This window comes from Numida meleagris, chromosome 10 (genome assembly GCF_002078875.1).
Source record: "Numida meleagris isolate 19003 breed g44 Domestic line chromosome 10, NumMel1.0, whole genome shotgun sequence".
NCBI classification, from domain to species: Eukaryota; Metazoa; Chordata; class Aves; order Galliformes; family Numididae; genus Numida; species Numida meleagris.
Genome location: NC_034418.1, coordinates 1,459,466 through 1,476,924, shown reverse-complemented (window position 1 = coordinate 1,476,924; position 17,459 = coordinate 1,459,466). Strand labels below are relative to the sequence as shown.

Genomic DNA, 17,459 nt, shown 5'->3' with positions numbered 1-17,459 from the left:
GGTGTGGGGGTGGCATTGCGGTGCTCCTCCGGGTGGGAGCGGAGACCAGAGCCGGGACGGGGTCGGGGTGTTCCGTGTGTTGGGAGGGAGTGGGAGGGGGGGGGAGAGAAAAGGCAAAAAAGAGGAGAGGAAAGGGAAAAAAAACGGCGGGGGAAGGCAAAAAAAAAAAGCAGGGGGAGAAGGCAAAGAAAAAAAGGTGAAAAAAGGTGAAAAGAAAAAGCAAAAAAAAGTAAAAAGGGAAAGCAAAGCAAAAAAAATAGGCAAAACTAAAAAGGTGGAAAAAAGCAAAAGCGAAAACCAAAAACATGGGGAAAAAAGAAAAAAAAAAGATGCAAAATGAAGCAAAAGTAAAACCTAAAAAGATGCAAAAAAAAAAAAAAAAAAAGAGCAAAAGCAAAAAGCAAAAGATGCAAAAAGAGGCAGAGCAAAAAGCAAAAGATGCCAAAACCAAAAGATGTAAAAAGAGCGAAGCACAACCCTGCCCAGCACCATGCAGCCCCCCCGGGGCTCTGTGCCCCCCAGGGTCTGTGGGGGGCTGTAGGGCTCCGAGAAGACCCACTGGGGCGCTGGTTGGAGACAAGGACAGGGATGTGCTGAGGTGGCCGGGGCTCTGCATGCACCCCCAGCATCACACCCGTGCAGCTCCAGTGGTGTCGGACCCCCCTGTCCCATCCCTGCCCTGTACACCCCCGGGTGTTTCATTTCCTTTCTTCCCCCTCCCCAGGGAATGGCTACATCGAAGGCAAAGAGCTGGAAAACTTCTTCCAGGAGCTGGAAAGTGCCAGGAAGGGCACCGGGGTGGTAAGGTCACTGCGTGGCCCCGTGGGTGGGATGTGTGTGCTGCCGTGTTGGTGGCATCCAGCCTTCATGAGGAAGCCCTAATTAAAAACAATAGAGGAGCTGCAGGGCTGCTGGAAGGGGGGGGAGGGGATGGAATTGAGGCACAGATCACCCATCGGCTCCCGGTGTCCAGTTTGTGCTGCGATACTGGTGGCCATGTCACTTGGGCCATTTGGTGTCACCCCAGCCAGGCTACGTGTCCTGCGTCCCCTGTCCTGGAACATGGGGATGGGGATGAGGATGGGGTGGAGATGGGAGTGGGATGGGATGGGATGTTATAGGGTGGGACAGGGACATGAATGGGGACAGGGATGGGATGGGACAAGGATGAAATGGGGAAGGGATAAGATGGAGATGGGATGAGGATGAAGATGAGAATGAGGTCAGGGACTGGGTCCCTGGGGTGGGATAGGATGAGGAGGGGATGAAGACGAAGATGGGATGGGGATGGAATGGAGATGGGAATAGGACGAAGGATGGGGTTGAGGATGAAGATGTGGACGGGGATGGGAATGTGGACGAGGATGTGGTTAGGGATGTTGATGAGATGGGGTCAGAAATGGAGACGGGATGGAGCTGGGGATGGGCATGGATTTGGGGATTGGATGGGAAAGGAGATGGAGGTGGGATGGGATGAGGACAGAGATGGGAATGGGGACTGGGATGGGATGAGATGAGGAGAATGTTCCCGACCCCTCTTGCTGCTGGCAGGACTCCAAGAGGGACAGCCTGGGCGACAAGATGAAGGAGTTCATGCACAAGTACGACAAAAATGCAGATGGCAAAATCGAGATGGCGGAGGTGAGGGATGCGGGAGGAGGACGGGGCGGTGCGGCCATCGCTGCCGGGTGAGATGACGCCTGGCAGAGCTGGGACGTGTGCAGTGCCCCACTGAAACCGGCTGTCCCCGCAGCTGGCCCAGATCCTGCCCACAGAGGAGAACTTCCTGCTGTGTTTCCGCCAGCATGTGGGCTCCAGCTCGGAGTTCATGGAGGTGAGCAGGGCAGGCAGTGGGTTTCGGGGCCACTGAGCGCCCTGCCCCCATGCTGAGTGCTTTAGGGTCGTGCTGGGGCTGCTGTAGGGGTACCAAAAGCCATCTCGGTTTTGGGGATATGAAGTGATGATGCATGGCCATCGTGCTGTGCTTGGGCACTGACCCCAAGCTCCAAGCTGGAGGAGACATCTGGAAGCAGAGATTGGTTGGGGCGGGTAATTAAATATTTAGGGTCCGTTGTAGCGAGGACAATGGCACCTGAACATGGGTTGGGAAGCATCCAGCCCATGGGTGTCCTACCATGGTAGGACCATGGACAGCGGCTGGCACGGGGCAGTGACTGATGACATGGGTGGGATGTCCCCATGATGACATGGGTGGGAGATGTCCCCATTCCACTGGGATGCTGTGGGGTTGTCGTCAGGATTTGTGGCACCACTCATGGTGACGTCCACGGTGGCCCCTTCGCAGGCATGGAGGAGGTACGACACGGATCGCAGTGGCTACATCGAAGCCAACGAGCTGAAGGTGGGCTGCCTGCATGGGGCCATCCCCGTTGTCACCCAAGGTGACAGCCAGTGGGACAGTGTGGCACCGTCCTCGTAGGGCTTCCTGTCGGACCTGCTCAAGAAGGCGAACCGGCCGTACGATGAGGCCAAGCTGCAGGAGTACACGCAGACCATCGTACGTGGCAGCCAGCGGGGACGCTGGGCCTGGCCCCACAGGGCCTTGTGGACTCCCATGGTCCCATGGTGCCAATGGGAGGGAGGGATGGGGCGGGGGGTGACCCGGTCCCACTTGTGTCCCAACAGCTGCGGATGTTTGACATGAACGGGGACGGGAAACTGGGCCTCTCCGAGATGTCCCGGTAAGGCCATGAGCGGTGGGGAGGAAGAGGAAACCCCAAAGACACCCTCAGGAGGTGTTTAGAGTCAGGTTGCTCCCCGCCTGGCCTCTCTAACCTGTTCTTTTTAAGGGAAAAAAGCCAAAAATCTGTATTCCGGAAAGGCTGCTTCCAGGTGCCCATCCATTTTGCCCAGACCCCGCTGGGTTCCCATTCCCCCAACTCTGTCCCCTAAGGCTCAAACTGACCCTGGAAATGAAAAGAATGGGAAAAAAAAAAAAGAGTGATTTTGGCCAAATCAGGTTCCCCCCTCACCACAGAGACGCGGGTGGGCTGGGAGCATTGGTCGCCATTGGCCAATGTGATGGTTTTTGGAAAGCCCGGCTCACTGCTCCCCATCCACCCCTTCCTTTTCAGACTGCTGCCTGTGCAAGAAAATTTCCTTCTTAAGTTTCAGGTAAAAAATAGTAATTATTGTAGTAATTCCTACCCCCTGCTTGCAATGTGGCCCTTCACATCCCCATCTCTCGCTGCCCAGGGGATGAAGCTGTCCTCGGAGGAGTTCAATGCGATTTTTGCGTTTTACGACAAGGTAGGGGGCTGGTGGGAGAGGAGGGCATGGGGAACCCCAGTATGGATAGGGGCATGGGGACAGAGCAGCTTGGGACAGCCCTGTGTCACTGGGCTGAGGCTGGGGGGGTTCTGGGGAGGTTGGGGTGAAGGTTGGGTTCTCACTTGGGCATATCTCTGCTCCCTCCATAGGGTTGAGAGGGTTTGGGGTGGGGTCTCCATAGGGAGATCTCTTCCCTCCATGGGGCTGGGAGGGTTTAGGGAAGGTTGGGGTGAAGGTTGGGGTCTCTTTGGGGAGATGTCTGCCCCCTCCATGAGACTGAATGGGTTTGGGGAAGGTTCTGTTGAAGGCTTTGGGGTTTCCTAGGGGACATCTCTGCTCCCCCATGGGGCTGAGAGAGTTGGGGATGGGGTCTCCTTGGGGAGATCCATGCTCCCTCCATGGGGTTGAGAAGGTTTGGGGAAAGTTCTGGTGAAAGGTTTGGGATCTCTCTCGGGGACGGTCAGGGTGAACGCTGGTGTCTCCTTGAGGACACCTCCTGTTCCCCCCGTGGGTTTGGGAGCTGTTGGGTGGGTTCCAGGCTCGTGTCCCATTCCCCCCCCCACTACCAGGATGGCAGCGGCTTCATCGACGAGCACGAGCTGGACGCGTTGCTGAAGGACCTCTACGAGAAGAACAAGAAAGTAAGCGGGGACGAGCGGGGGCGGCTCCAAACCCATGGGGTCCAGGGCACCCTGCGACCCATCCGCCACCCCCATGTGCCCCACGGCCCACCCCAAACCTCCCCGCAGGAGATGAGCATCCAGCAGCTCACCAACTACCGCCGCAGCATCATGAACCTGTCGGACGGCGGCAAGCTGTACCGCAAGGAGCTGGAGGTGGTGCTGTGCAGCGAGCCCCCCGTGTAGGCATCCCCCCTGTCCTTCCCCCCCCGGCCCCATGGCGCGGTTTTCCCATTAAAACCCCCGCTTTGGGTGTGATGTTTTTGTTTCTAATCCCATCCCCCCCGGTTGCTTTCGGTCGGTTGGTTTTATGATTTCCGGGCATTATTCGGAGGTGGGAGCGCTGTGCGTTTTTTTTTGCTCTCGAGTTGTTGAGTTTTATTTATTTTTCTCGGTTTACCAAAGAAGAGTTATTTGCAAATAAAGCCGCGAGGCCGCCTCGTTGGGGCAAAACCGATAGATTTAGAGCAAAAAAAAAAAAAGTTGGAAAAAAAAAAAAGGTAATTGCACCATTGGAGGCGTTTTTTTCTCTATTTTTTATTTTCTGTGATGCTTTTTGGTTGGAAAGTTGTGGGAGCAGGGTGGGATGTCAGCCCCGTGGGGGTCCCACTGTGGCTTAGTACAGTCCTGTATGGCCTTGCATGGCCCTGTGCTTTCCACTGCAGCCCTGTATGGTACAGTACAGCCCTCTGCAGCCCAACGTGGTGCGGTGCAGCATAGAATCCCAGCGTGGTTGGGTTGGAATGGACCTTACGGATCGTCCAGCCCCAATCCTTGCCGTGGGCTGGATGGCCCCATCAACTCAGGCTGCCCAGGGCCCATCCATGACCTGGGGCACCTCCAGGGATGGGCACCCACAGCTCTGGGAAGCAGCACCGGGGCCTCACCGCCTCTGAGAGAAGAATTTCTTCCTGACATCTAACCTACACTTCCTTGAAACTTTGGTTTCAAGCCATTCCCCCTTGTCCTGGATGCAGTACTCCAGATGGGGCCTCACGAGGGCAGAGTAGAAGGGGACAATCCCCTCCCTTGCCGTGCTGTCACCCCTCTGTTGATGCAGCCCAGGATTCCATTGGCCTTTTGGGCTGCAAGCGCTCACTGCTGGCTCACGTCCCACTTTTCATCCACCAGGACCGCCCAGGTCCTTCTCAGCAGGGCTGCTCACAGAGAGTTTCTCACCCAGTCTGCAGACATGCCTGAGACGGCCCTGACCCAAGTAGCACACCCTGCACTGGGCCTTGATGAACCTCATTAGGTTCACGTGGTCCCATCTTCCGAGGCTGCGCAGGTCCCTCTGGATGGCATCCCTTCCTTCTGCGGTGCCATCTGCACCGCTCAGCTCCGTGCCAACCACAGAGCTGCTGAGGGTGCGCTCCATCCCATCGTGGACGGCGCTGGTTGTATGAACACGGGTCCCCAGATGAACCCATGGGGGACACCCCCCACCGGGGGCCTCCTCCTGGCCATGGAGCCGCTGAGCACGGCCCCCTGGCTGTGACCTTCCAGCCAACTCACGGAAGGTGACCGGATTGCTCAGCCCTCGTACCATGATGGCCCAGTATAACTCGAGTACAGCCCAGTATGACCCAGTACATGGCAGGGCAGTCCTTTACAGCCCCACACGACCCCGTATGTCCCCACACGGCCTGGTACAGCCCATGTATGTATGGTGAAGCGTAGTCCTGCATGGTCCAGTAGAGCCCTGTATGGTGCTGTACAGACCAGAATAGACCAGTATGACTCCGTCCAGCCCAGTATGACCCTATACAGTCCAGTACAGCTCTGTATGGTGCAGTACAGCCCTCTGCAGCCCAACATAGAGCAGTGCAGCCCTGGATGGAGCAGTGCTCTGCATGGCCCAGTACATGGCGCTGTAGAGACCAGTATGGCCCAGTATATCCCCTTACGATGTAGTACAAACTGGTATGGCCCAGTGTAACACGAGTGCAGCTCAGTACAGCCAACAAGCTGCAGTTCAGTCCTGTGCACCCTTCTGTGTCCTCATACTGCCTGGTACAACCCATATATGTACAGCGAAGCACAGTCCTGCACAGCTCAGTTGAGTCCTCTATGGTACAATAGAGGCAAGTACAGACCAGTATGTTCCAGTACAACCCTGTACAGCCCAGTATGGCCTTGTACGCACCAGTACAACCCAGAATAGTGCAATACAGCCCTCCACAGCCCAATATAGACCAGCATTCTCCGTGGTTCAGTACAGCCCTGTAGAGCCCAGTATAACCCCATATGAAGCACTACAAACCCATGTGGTCCAGTATAACACAAGTACAGCCCAGTACAACCCATTACAGCCCAGTACAACCCAGAATGCTGCAGTTCAGTCCTGTACAGCCCCATACAGCCTTGCATGTCCCTGTACAGCCCGATATGACTCAATACAGCCCAGTATGACCCAGTAGAGTACAGCCTGGCATGGCCGAGCATTACACAGTACAGCCCTGTACAGCCCAGCATGGCCCAGTGTGATACAGTACAATCTTGTACGGCCCAGTGTGATACAGTACAATCTTGTACGGCCCGGTTTGATACAGTACAACCTTGTACAGCCCAGCATGATTCAGAACAATCCTGTAATGAACTGTACTGGACCCAGCACGCCCCAGAATAACCCCGCACAGCCCCGACTCCTTGCCCACGTCGAGGCGCGACGCACGAAACCCTCCCGGCCGCCAGGGGGCGCTCTTAGGAGAGGCGCACTCGGCGGCGCATGCGCGGGGCGGAGCCGAGTAGGGCCGGCGCCGCACTCAGAGCCGTCCGCACGCTGCCGCCATGGCGCTGCTGCAGAGCCGCCTCCTCCTCAGCGCCCCGCTCCGCGCCGCCGCCACCGCCCGCGCCAGGTGAGGGCTGACGGCGGCTCAGTACTCCGGGAGCTCTTTCCGTGCCGCCACGCTGGAAGGAGAGGGTGTCCAGAGGGGCCCATCGAGGGAAGGAAGCGTGTCCCTGCGGCCGGGGGGACCCGTCCCGGTTTTGAGGGCCTCGGGGGTGGGAAAGGGGTTGCCATGGGCACGGCGCGCTGATTGGCGGGCGGCTGAGGCGAGTCGGGGGGCGCGCGTTCTGATTGGCTGCGGCCCGGCGCCCCCCCACCTCCCCCAGCTGCCCTTGAGGAGCCGCCGTGGAGGGCGCGTGGGGGGGGGGGGGTGCACGCACGAACGAACACGGGGCTGGGGTGTGCAATGGGGTGTGCAGTGGGGTGGGGGTTCTGTAGTGGGATTGTGGGACAGGGATGCGGGGATAGGAATGGACAGGAGGCATGGGGACACAGGGACGTGGCAGGGATATGGGTATGTGGTCTGGAGACACTAGGGCAGGGTCATGGATATGGACATAAGGACAGGGATGGATACCAGGACAGGGGATGTGGGGACTGGGATATGGATACAAGGACTGGGATGTGGATGTAAGGCCAAGGGACGTGTGGAGTTGGGGGCAGTGACGTGGACATGGGGTCGAGGAACATGGGGACTGGAATGTGGACATGGGGCTAGGGGACACAGGGACAGAGATGTGGGCATGGGGTCAAGGAACATGGGGACTGGGATGTGAACACAAGGCCAGGGACACAGGGACAGGGATATATGGACATGGGGCCAAGGGACATGAGGACTGGGGTATGGACATGGGGTCAGGGGACATGGGGACTGGGATGTGGACACAAGGCTAGGGATATGGGGCCAGGGATATGGACATGGGCCAAGGGACATGGGGTCTGGGGTATGGACATGAGGCCAGGGGACACGAGGCCAGGGATTTGGACATGAGGATAGGGATCTGGACATGAGGACAGGGTCATGGAGACAGGGATACAGACCAGAGACTGGGGATGAACACAGGGACATGGACACAGGGCCAGGGATGGACATGAAAACAGAGATGGGCACTGGGATAGGGATGGACATGAAGATGCAGGGCACAGCTGGAGCCCTATGAGGAGCTGCATGCCCTGCTGCTCCTGCTGTGGTGTCCAGGCTCTTATCTGTGTGTATTGCATCTATGGGTTGTGTGCTTGGACCCCTTGGTCCTGTGGCTGAGAAGCAGCATGTGCTGGAGGATCTGAGCCTTGCTGCTCTTCACGGTGAAGCCTCCCAGTCTGTGCTGGTGTTGGTGGGCTGCAGGGAGCCATTCCCAGCCTGGGATGATGAGAAAAGCAAGGTTTCCCCATTGCAGCAGATGCAGAAGGCTGTTAGGTGCTGATGTTCCCCATTCTGCCCTACACAGCCCCTCGCTGCCTGGCGAGGTGAATGTCCCCAGTTCCTGCTGCTCCAGACATGGCATTCTGGCTCTTATCAACAGCTATTGCGTCTGTGGGTTGTGCCCTTGGACCCCTTGGTCCTGTGCCTGCCCTGTAGTAGGCTCCTGGCCATAGCTTTCCTTTGCTCAGGTTCACTACACAGCTGCAAATTAGCAAATTGGATCTAGGTCACCTGAAAGTAACGGAGGCCATGCCTGCTCTGCTGTAGGTTAGGAGCCTCTGTGCACTTCCAGCTGTTCCGTGCAGTGTGTTGTGCCCAGGGGTGCTCAGCAGTTTTCTGTTTGCTTATCTTCATTAACTCCACTTTAATGCGCTCAGATGCAGGCACCCTGAAATCAGAGCAGAGGTGGTGAGATGCAAAGCAGTTAAAGCACTCCTTTGGTACACGGAAGTGCATCAGGGATGGGCAGTGCTCAGCCCTGCTGGACCAAAAGATGGCTGCTGTAAATGGCTTTATTTGTTGGGCAGCCTACAGCAGACTCTGGGCCAATAGCCCTTTAGGCTTGCAGCCTGTTGGTGTTGTTGCCTTGCAAATATTTGTGCTGGCCTTTGGCCTTTCCACCCTGCTTGGGCTTGCAGAGCTGCTGCAGGGATTTGGCAGAGGCTTTGGGATCCATCTGCTGTGGGGATCGGCCCCCAGTGAAGGAAACCTGTGAGTGCTTGCTCAGCCAGAGGAAAGCTGCTTTGTGTGCCTGCCTGAACCCATGAGCCACGCATTCCACATACGCTCCTAATGGGTGCTGCTGGTTAATGAGGTTCCTGACCAAACCAAAAAGCAGAAGGGCTTCTGGAACAGGAGCTCTGCTCTGCATCCCAGCGCTGACTCCCTTGCATCCAGAAGCGGATGGAGACTCTCTCTTTGCTCACACTGGATGCCCCTCGGGCGGTGCAACCGCAGCTCGAGCTTGTTTTCCCTCAGGTCTCAGCACTGAAGTGCTTCCAGCCCTGGTGTGTGGGCAGAGAGGTTGTGCAGTTTATAACTTTGACCTTTATTTGAGACCGGCGCTCATTTAATCGCCAGAAATGGAGCACAGCGCAGTGCAGGGACTGCATGTTACAGGGACATGGGTGTAGCGGTGTGTTGGGGCTTGGGAAAGCTTTGACTCTGATCTCCTGGGTGTCTTGATGTGTTTGAAGAACCCAGCGTGGGCTGTTTCCTCTTGTTTCCCCATTTCCCTGCCAGCTCGGCTCCCTGAAAGCAGCAGAGGAGCCATTCTGCAGCCTTCACCCCCAAATCCTCAGGCTAAGAAGGGGAAAATCAGCCCTAAACCTTCCCTAAGCTGATAGAAAGGCTCAGGATGAAAGCACTTAACTCTGGGGTACTGGAGCTTCAGTAAATGCCAGCAGGATCAGCATTAATTGCAGCAGTCTGTGTTGGAGCCAGTGACGTACTTAAGTGTTTGCAGGACTGGGAGCTCAAACACAGTGAGCCTCTTGTGAGCTGCCTGGCCAAAGGACAGCCCTGATACCCAACCCCTCGCAGACCAGCTACACCGCAGGGCGACGCATGTTAGTGGCACCACTGACTCATCCTCCTGTGCTTAACCAGTCTTGATTACCTCTATGCTTAGCGGTCTTGGCATCTTCCATTTTTAAACTTCCCGAGGTGTCTCAGTCTGGGACGTGCTCGCTGCCTTTTTTCCACAGTGCTCGTCAGGAATAGAAACGGAGGCGTTTCGTTTGGAAGTGCTGTGATGCTGGGAAGAGGTGGGGCGGGGCAGGGCAGCGAGCTTTGGGGCTCTGATGAGCAGCAACCTGCGTGCATGAGCATGTTGATGGAGGGATGGGACTGGGTCAGACAGACCTACAATGGACTGGGTGGGAGAAGAAGTGGCTTTGGGAGTTCTGCTGGGCACGCTGGTGCCCGAGCTGCCTGCTTCCACCTGGGCAGCGTTCCCGTGTAACGTTATCCCCTCCAGGCTGGAAGCTTTGTGAAGCTGTCATGGGGCAGCATTAGGTATGGGAGCTGGCTTGCTGCGTTTCTCCTTTAGCTCTCAAGACTGAGTCCTGCCCCAGCAGAGCTAAAAGCCAGGCTGAGCTGTGCTGCATGCCTTGTCCCCCAGTGAGCACAGGGTGTGCATGATGCTGCCTGTCAGAGCTGCGTGGAGTCATCTTCTCTCTTCCAACCCAAAGCATCCTATGATTAGCAATGCTGCCTCCAGGTTGGGGCTGCTGCGAAACCACCGCTCCTTGTGCACACCCACAGGCCTGAACGTGGGACTGGGAAGACGCTGCGGCCAAAGAGTAACAGATTCCTTTTCATAGCATGGCTTGGTGTGCTGTCGTTGACGTTCAGAGAAGCTGTTTGCCTTCAGGACACCGTGCCAGTGGGGCAGGTGGCTCATGGGACTGCTGCTGACGTGAGCAGGGCTCGTGCTTGGCTGCGAGCGTGCGCGCCTTCTCATTGGAGCTTGTCACTCCTTGTGCAGGGAAGAAGGCATCCTGTGCCACGTCCAGGAAGACAGCATTTGGTTCCAGCATCCATCCTGGAGCAAGGCAGGGTTTGTCAGGCAGAGAAGGGAAATATCCATTAGTTAGTGGTGAGGAAAGCAGGGTAGTTTTCATGCGCAGGAGCCCTTCCAGGAGTTTGGAAGAATTGCTTCGTGCAATTGCCTGCATCTGGCTGAGGTGTCCTTGGTGGGACTGACCTGCAGCCCGTGGGCCCTGAGGAACTGACAGCAGCTTAGGGCTCACACGTGCTGCTGTCAGCACATGGAGAAAGCAGGGCCACTCCTACCTCTTGGTGCTTGGAGGCAGCCAGGTGTCTTCAGCCTCATTGCACCGAGGCTCTTTGCCTATTTTGCCAAGTAAAATGCAGTGCCAGTTTGCATGGATGATTCTCCTCATGCTGCCTGTGCCTTTTACCGTGGCTCAAAGGCAGGATTCCCCTTGAGCTTTTCTCTCTACCTGTGTGTCCTGTTGGGGTGCACGTGAAGGCGTTGCTCTTTGTGCCCATCTGGGAGGTGACACGCTGGGTCTCATGTCCCCTCTGCCCAGCCAGAGCCGCAGCACGCCTGCTTGTGTCCCCGTGGTGATGCACATCTTCACGAGTGATCCAGAAACCCGAGAGCCGCGGGGCACAGTGCCATCCCTGCTTCTCCGGCCTGATTCCAAGCTTCTTTCCTTTCAGCTCATGGTGGTCCCACGTGGAGATGGGCCCCCCCGACCCTATCCTGGGGGTGACCGAAGCTTTCAAGCGCGACACCAACTCCAAGAAGATGAACCTGGGTGTGGGAGCGTACCGGGATGACAACGGGAAGCCGTACGTCCTGAACTGCGTTCGCAAGGTGAGCCTGGCCCCGGAGCAGGGCTATCTCTGTTAGCAGTGCCAGTGCTTTGGAGACACAGCCAGCTGTGAAGCAGTAGGGGATAAACCCCGTGTGTCCTGTTCCCATCCAGGGCAATCTAATTTATTGCCGACTGTTGGTAGCCCTTGAACCCAGCTGTCCTCTGAACCTCAAGGTGTTACTTGAATAAACTGGATGGATGGAAGAGCTGATGTTGTCCCCTTACTGGATTAGTCTTAAGAATTCTGCTGAGCTTTTGTTACCAGCTTGCCCTTAAGCCAGTCTAAAACTCTAGCCCAAGGAGCTGGCTGTGAACACTGTCCTTGAGGGGATTATGGAGCCTTTCAGGGCTCTGTGTGTAGAAACAGGCCGTTAGAAATAGCTGCCAGCTGAAGTACGCATCGACTGGCTGGTCTTGGTGTGGGGAGGATGCGTTGTCCTTGGTTCTCATTGGTTTGAGATTTAAAGCCATTCTTTGCCCTCCATTTCCTGGGTTGGCACGTGCTGCAGCTGTGTCACAGCCAGGCAGCCTGGGTGGTGTCACAGGAGGAGCTGTTTGGTGCTGTGTCTGTCCTGCTGCCCTGGGAGCACAGGCAGGGTTCCCAGAGCACTCCAGACATTGACATCACTCTATTTTTTTCTGCTCCTCCGTAATATTTGAGTCTCCCAATCCAGCAGGACAATTCCAGTTTGGGCTAAGAAACATGTGTCCCTGTGCAGCAGCATTAACTCACAGTGGGCCAGAAGTGGCACCCAGTTCCCTGGCTCTGCCAGCCTGATTCTGTCACCCTCTAGGGATTTGGTGCCCGTGGTAAAAGCTGAATGTCACCAGATGTGTGCTGCTGCCCCTGGCTTTGTTGGGCTCTGGTCTCTGGAGGGAAGCTCCTGTCAGACAAACTTTGTCCCTTTTGAGTGAGAAAATGTGAAGAGAAGCAATCTGGAGCTGTCCACCATGCTCTCCTCGGTAATGCTTCCCGTGCTGAATGTGTGTCCTCCTTTCCAGGCAGAGGCCATGATAGCATCTAAGAAGATGGACAAGGAGTACTTGCCCATTGCAGGGCTGGCAGATTTCACCCGGGCGTCAGCAGAACTAGCACTGGGTGAAAACAGTGAAGCCTTCAAGAGCGGCCGGGTAAGGAGCAGGCTGGGGAGCAGTAGGTGGGCAGCACTGAGGTGAGTGGTCACTATGTGGGCACCCAGCAAAAGCAGAAGGGCTGGTGTGGGTCCCAGCAGAGCTGCTGGCTGGCTCATCGCAGGGATAACTGCTTCCTCAGCAAGCAGCCCTTCCCAAGGAGGGGTCAGAACCTTGCCAGGGGTCCAACTCCCTGCAGTGCAGCAGGAGTTGCTGATGCCTGTCCCCTCCAGCCCCATGTCCCTGTTTGGGTGTGCAGCCGCAGTGCTGTGCAGCTGCTAATGCTGCTATGTGGGCTGTTCCCTGTATCCTACTGCGTCTGCTCAGAACCTTGTATTTTTTTCCCTTGCAGTATGTTACTGTGCAGGGTATTTCTGGGACTGGATCTCTGCGAATTGGAGCCAATTTTTTGGTGAGTGGCTGGGTGGAGAGAGAAGGAACATCTTCCTACAAGAGCTGAATCTTCAGGTTTCTCTGTCTGCTTGAATCTGTCCAGGCTGTTTGAACACTGTGTCTTTTTCTTGATCAGCAACGGTTCTTCAAATTCAGCCGTGATGTGTATCTACCCAAACCATCCTGGGGCAATCACACACCCATCTTCCGCGATGCTGGCCTGCAGCTTCAGGCTTACCGCTACTACGACCCCAAAACGTGTAGCCTTGACTTCACCGGTGCCGTGGAGGACATTTCTGTGAGTTGCTTTCCACGCCTGGAAGCAGGGAGGGGATGTGGGGAGAAGGGTGATCTTCTTGTGTTAACCTAAACACGCTGAGGAGCCCGATGACACTGAATTGTGGCTGGAAGCTCTGCAGAGCTCATCTAAGCCATCTTAGGGCGACAGTCTCCCCTCAGCAGCTGAGGAGCGTGCTGAGATGTTGTTAATCACTCATTGTAATGTCTTTCTTAGAAAATTCCAGAGAAGAGCATCATCCTCTTGCATGCGTGTGCTCACAACCCCACCGGAGTGGATCCCCGGCAGGAGCAGTGGAAGGAGTTGGCGTCCGTGGTGAAGGTGAGCACGGGGGTGTCCCGGGGATGCTGTACATCTCATGGGAAAACCATGTCTCTGCTTTCATGGGTAACATCTCACCGTTACCAAGGTACAGGCCGCTCCCTGCCCTGGAGCTCCTGTGCTGAAGGCAGGAGCCAGACAAGGGCACCCGTAAAGCTTCTGTCTGAGCTCCAGGCTTTCTGCTGGCACCTTGCAGGAAGGGGGGGGAAGGGAGATCTGTAAAGAGAGCTGTGAGAGAATGAGCGGTGATAGTTCCAGGGGAGTCTCCCGATACTTGTGTGTTAAAACTGCAGAGAGATCTTTTGCGTGCCTGGTGTCTCCTTGCAAGCTTCGTCTGGATGCTCTGTCACACTGTCGCTTCTTTGCTGGCAGAAACGGAACCTCCTTGCGTTCTTTGACATGGCCTACCAGGGCTTTGCCAGCGGGGACATCAACCGGGATGCCTGGGCTTTGCGGCACTTCATCGAGCAGGGCATCGACGTCGTGCTGGCACAGTCCTATGCCAAGAACATGGGGCTGTACGGTGAGTTGGGCGGAGCGGAAGCTCTCTTCTGGGCTGGATTAGCAGCCGCTGTCTTTGTGGAGATCCTCCTAGCTCCAGCTGCTGCTGCCTGAGCCGCCCTGTAGCATTGGACAGGGCACAGGAGGAAGCTGTGGAGATCTCTGATGGAGATTTTTCCATGGATGAGTCCTGTCCCACCCCGGGGTATCCTTGGGCAGAGGCTGGGACCTGATGGCCTCTGTTTCAGGAGAGCGTGTGGGCGCCTTCACCGTGATCTGCCGCGACGCGGAGGAGGCCAAGAGGGTCGAGTCACAGCTGAAGATCCTCATCCGTCCCATGTACTCCAACCCACCCATGAATGGAGCCCGCATCGCCTCCCTCATCTTGAACACCCCTGACCTCCGGAAGGAGTGGTAAGAAGGAGCTCTGAGTGCTCATGGCAGCATGTCTGTGGTAGCCTTGTGTCGTGCTTGCTGCATCGTGGGCAGCTCTTTATTCAGGGTATGGTCGGAGCCACGTGCTGCCACTTTCCTCTAGGGAAATCCCTGCCCAGATCTAACTGGCATCAGCTAATATCAATCCGTCCTGCCACGTTAAGGGTTTTCCTTGTGCTACCAAGGCAGAAAACACTCGAGGGGCTGAGGGATAAAGCTTTGCTGGGATTGAAGGCTGCTGGAGCTGCTGATTAAAGGAGTGCAAAAAAACCCAACAGAGGCACTGCAGCTGTGTTTCACGTGGGGGGAAGTAGAAGCTTAAGTCCCCTGGGAATTAAAACTCAGGAATGTGACCCCGGTGCCCTAAACCTGCTTCCTGGTGCCAGCCTGCACCGCTCTGGCAGCTGGCTGTGTGGAACAAAGGCTGGCTGTGTGTTGTGGCCACGCTGCTTTGGCAGGGTGATGCCTTGGACAGTCCAGCAGAGATGTCTCCTAGCTGCGCTGCCTTGGAGCAGGGGCTGTCTGCCTGCACTGGGGGTGCCCTTAGCACTCCCCAGATATTATTTTATGTGGACTTGGGCGGTGCTGCCATGAGCCCCCCAGCTCTCCCAGAGCTTTCAGAAGTGAGAGGTGCCAAGACTCTGGTAATAGTGTGTGTAGCAGCAGTGGAATTAGTCAGTAGCAGTCACCTTCAGATACCAGGAGAAAGAAGTGGTTGTCCAGCTGGAGCTACAGGTTCACAGTCCCACAGCTTTTCTTACCTGTGGACATGGCTGTGTGACCATCCCATGGGAATATGTGGCTGTGGACAGTGATTGGTGGCACACTCGGTGCTTTGGGGTGCAACGCCGCTGCAATTAGAGGTGGTTTGCTTCTTGGGTAGCTGGGGAGGGAGTTGGGTTGGTGCCTCCCAGCTGTGCTCTGAGCAGTAATCACATTGACCTCTCAGGCTCGTGGAGGTGAAGGGCATGGCCGACCGGATCATCAGCATGAGGACTCAGCTGGTGTCCAACCTCAAGAAGGAGGGATCTTCCCACAACTGGCAGCACATCACTGACCAGATTGGCATGTTTTGCTTCACGGGGCTGAAGCCTGAGCAGGTAAACACACTTCCCTGGTCTTGAGGTGTTGTTTGTGGTACTTGTCAGAAAGATACAGAGTGCTGCTGCCAGAATGAGCCCATGGGGGCAGGTCTTCTCAAGGAGGAACATCTTCCCAGCCTGCACAACTGGAGAAGCACAGGGACCCATGTCTTGCTCTGCTTCCTGTTGTTCTTGTGGAAGTTGAAAGCAAATGTATCCTGCTTCTCTGGCAGTCACTTAGTGCCACTGCGAGGTGACTCCTGGCTGAACATCTGCAGGGTTTGCACATTGCCCACGAGATGAGCAGCAGCTCTTGCTTTCCGGGGGCTCTGCAGGTGGTTGGATGATGTGTCTGCTGGCACCCAGCTCGTGTTCGGTTCTAGCAAGCTGTATAAACCTGCGTTCTGCCAACAGAATAGAGATCGGGCTGAATTTTGAACTCTGCTCTTTCATCCCAGGTGGAGCGGCTGACGAAGGAGTTCTCCATCTATATGACAAAGGATGGCCGAATCTCCGTGGCAGGAGTCGCGTCAGGCAATGTAGGCTACCTGGCTCATGCCATCCATCAAGTCACAAAATAAAGACAAAGGCCTGCTCTGGAGCTGCTGGCCTTCCCCACCGGTCAAAGAAGGGGAGGGAAGGGAAGGAAGCAGAGTACTTCCAACCACAGCACTTAATGCCGCTGCTGAATGTATCTTGTAGATGAGTTGTAGAAGCCTCTAGTCAAAATTGCACCGTGCTGTGGAGCGAGGACATAATTGCTGGCTCCCCATCGTCATACCCACTCTCTCCTGCTGCTCATCCTTTGTCCATCAGCCCCAGCACGCATCTGCACTGGAGGGAGCAAGAGGTTAGCGCTCTGCATCCTCCCAGCATACACACCAAAGGCATCCCCATGCTTCTTTCTCCACAGGAAGGCTTCACTTGGCTGCTCACCCTAGCAGCAGTGGACAGGGAGCGGGGTGGGCTGGGGGGGCTGTGGGGGTTCATCTGGTGTCCCACGGAGCCCGTCCCTGCTGCCTGCGGGCTCTGTCCTCCTCCACCCTCTGCTGCTGGACTTGGGCTTAGCCCTGAGCTGGGCAGTGCTGAAGCTGCCATCTAACGAGGAGTGTGAAGGCTCTGAGGACTTGTCACTACTAAAACGTGCTCCGTTGTGGGCTCCCTTGTTTCCATCCGGGAATTGTTCAGGTCTCATTCACAGTGGCATTGGTGTGTGTGCGTGTGTGCGTGGCAGACTCCTGTCACTGCTCTAAACCTCTGCTTCCATGCTCTGAGGTCAAACGATTTCTTGCCCCTCAATAAGAACCTCCTCTGAAAAGTGCTCTCTGTGGCTCTGTGCATCTTTCCAACCCCCGTCCTCACATCCTGTCAGCCCTGCGAGCCCAGACGCGGGCTGGGCTGTGCCCAGCCTCACCTGGGGCGGTGGTGAGGTGGTGCCCACCTCATCTGCTCCCTTCCCCCACAAGGGCTGGTGACGGTAGAACGCAGGAGGGAAGGATCCCAAGGGTGCTCTGAAAGCTGCTCGCTCAAAAAGCGCGCAGAAACCATCCTCCTTTTGAAGATGAGAGCGCAGGACGCTCTGCGCATCGTAGAACGGCTCAGCTTGGAAGGGACCTCAACGCCCACGCAGCCCCAACCCCTGCCGTGGGCTCGGTCTGCCCAGGGCCCATGCACGGCCAGCCCTGTGCAGCGCTGCCGCACCGTCCTCATTGCTCCGCTCTCCGGGGGCGTGGCGCGGGGCGGGCGGCGCCGGCGCGGTTGCGGTGGGG

At 56.4% G+C, this 17,459-nt stretch overlaps 2 protein-coding genes across 2 annotated transcripts; both read left to right on the top strand.

Moving 5' to 3' along the window:
* Nucleotides 725-4,440, top strand: CALB2 (calbindin 2; the record flags this gene model as incomplete). The annotated part of the gene is given in 10 exon segments (XM_021408695.1): nt 725-801; nt 1,552-1,641; nt 1,754-1,834; nt 2,306-2,362; nt 2,441-2,518; nt 2,647-2,702; nt 3,096-3,135; nt 3,217-3,270; nt 3,861-3,932; nt 4,041-4,440. Coding segments are annotated over 10 exon segments (722 nt in total), but the record flags the coding sequence as incomplete, so codon positions are not given.
* On the top strand, nt 6,672-17,011 carry GOT2 (glutamic-oxaloacetic transaminase 2). The gene is made up of 10 exons (XM_021408740.1): nt 6,672-6,829; nt 11,372-11,528; nt 12,532-12,660; nt 13,013-13,072; nt 13,190-13,351; nt 13,568-13,672; nt 14,045-14,195; nt 14,422-14,587; nt 15,558-15,708; nt 16,149-17,011. Exons 1-10 carry the CDS (start codon nt 6,762-6,764, stop codon nt 16,269-16,271), a joined length of 1,272 nt encoding a protein of 423 aa, XP_021264415.1. The 5' UTR covers nt 6,672-6,761; the 3' UTR covers nt 16,272-17,011.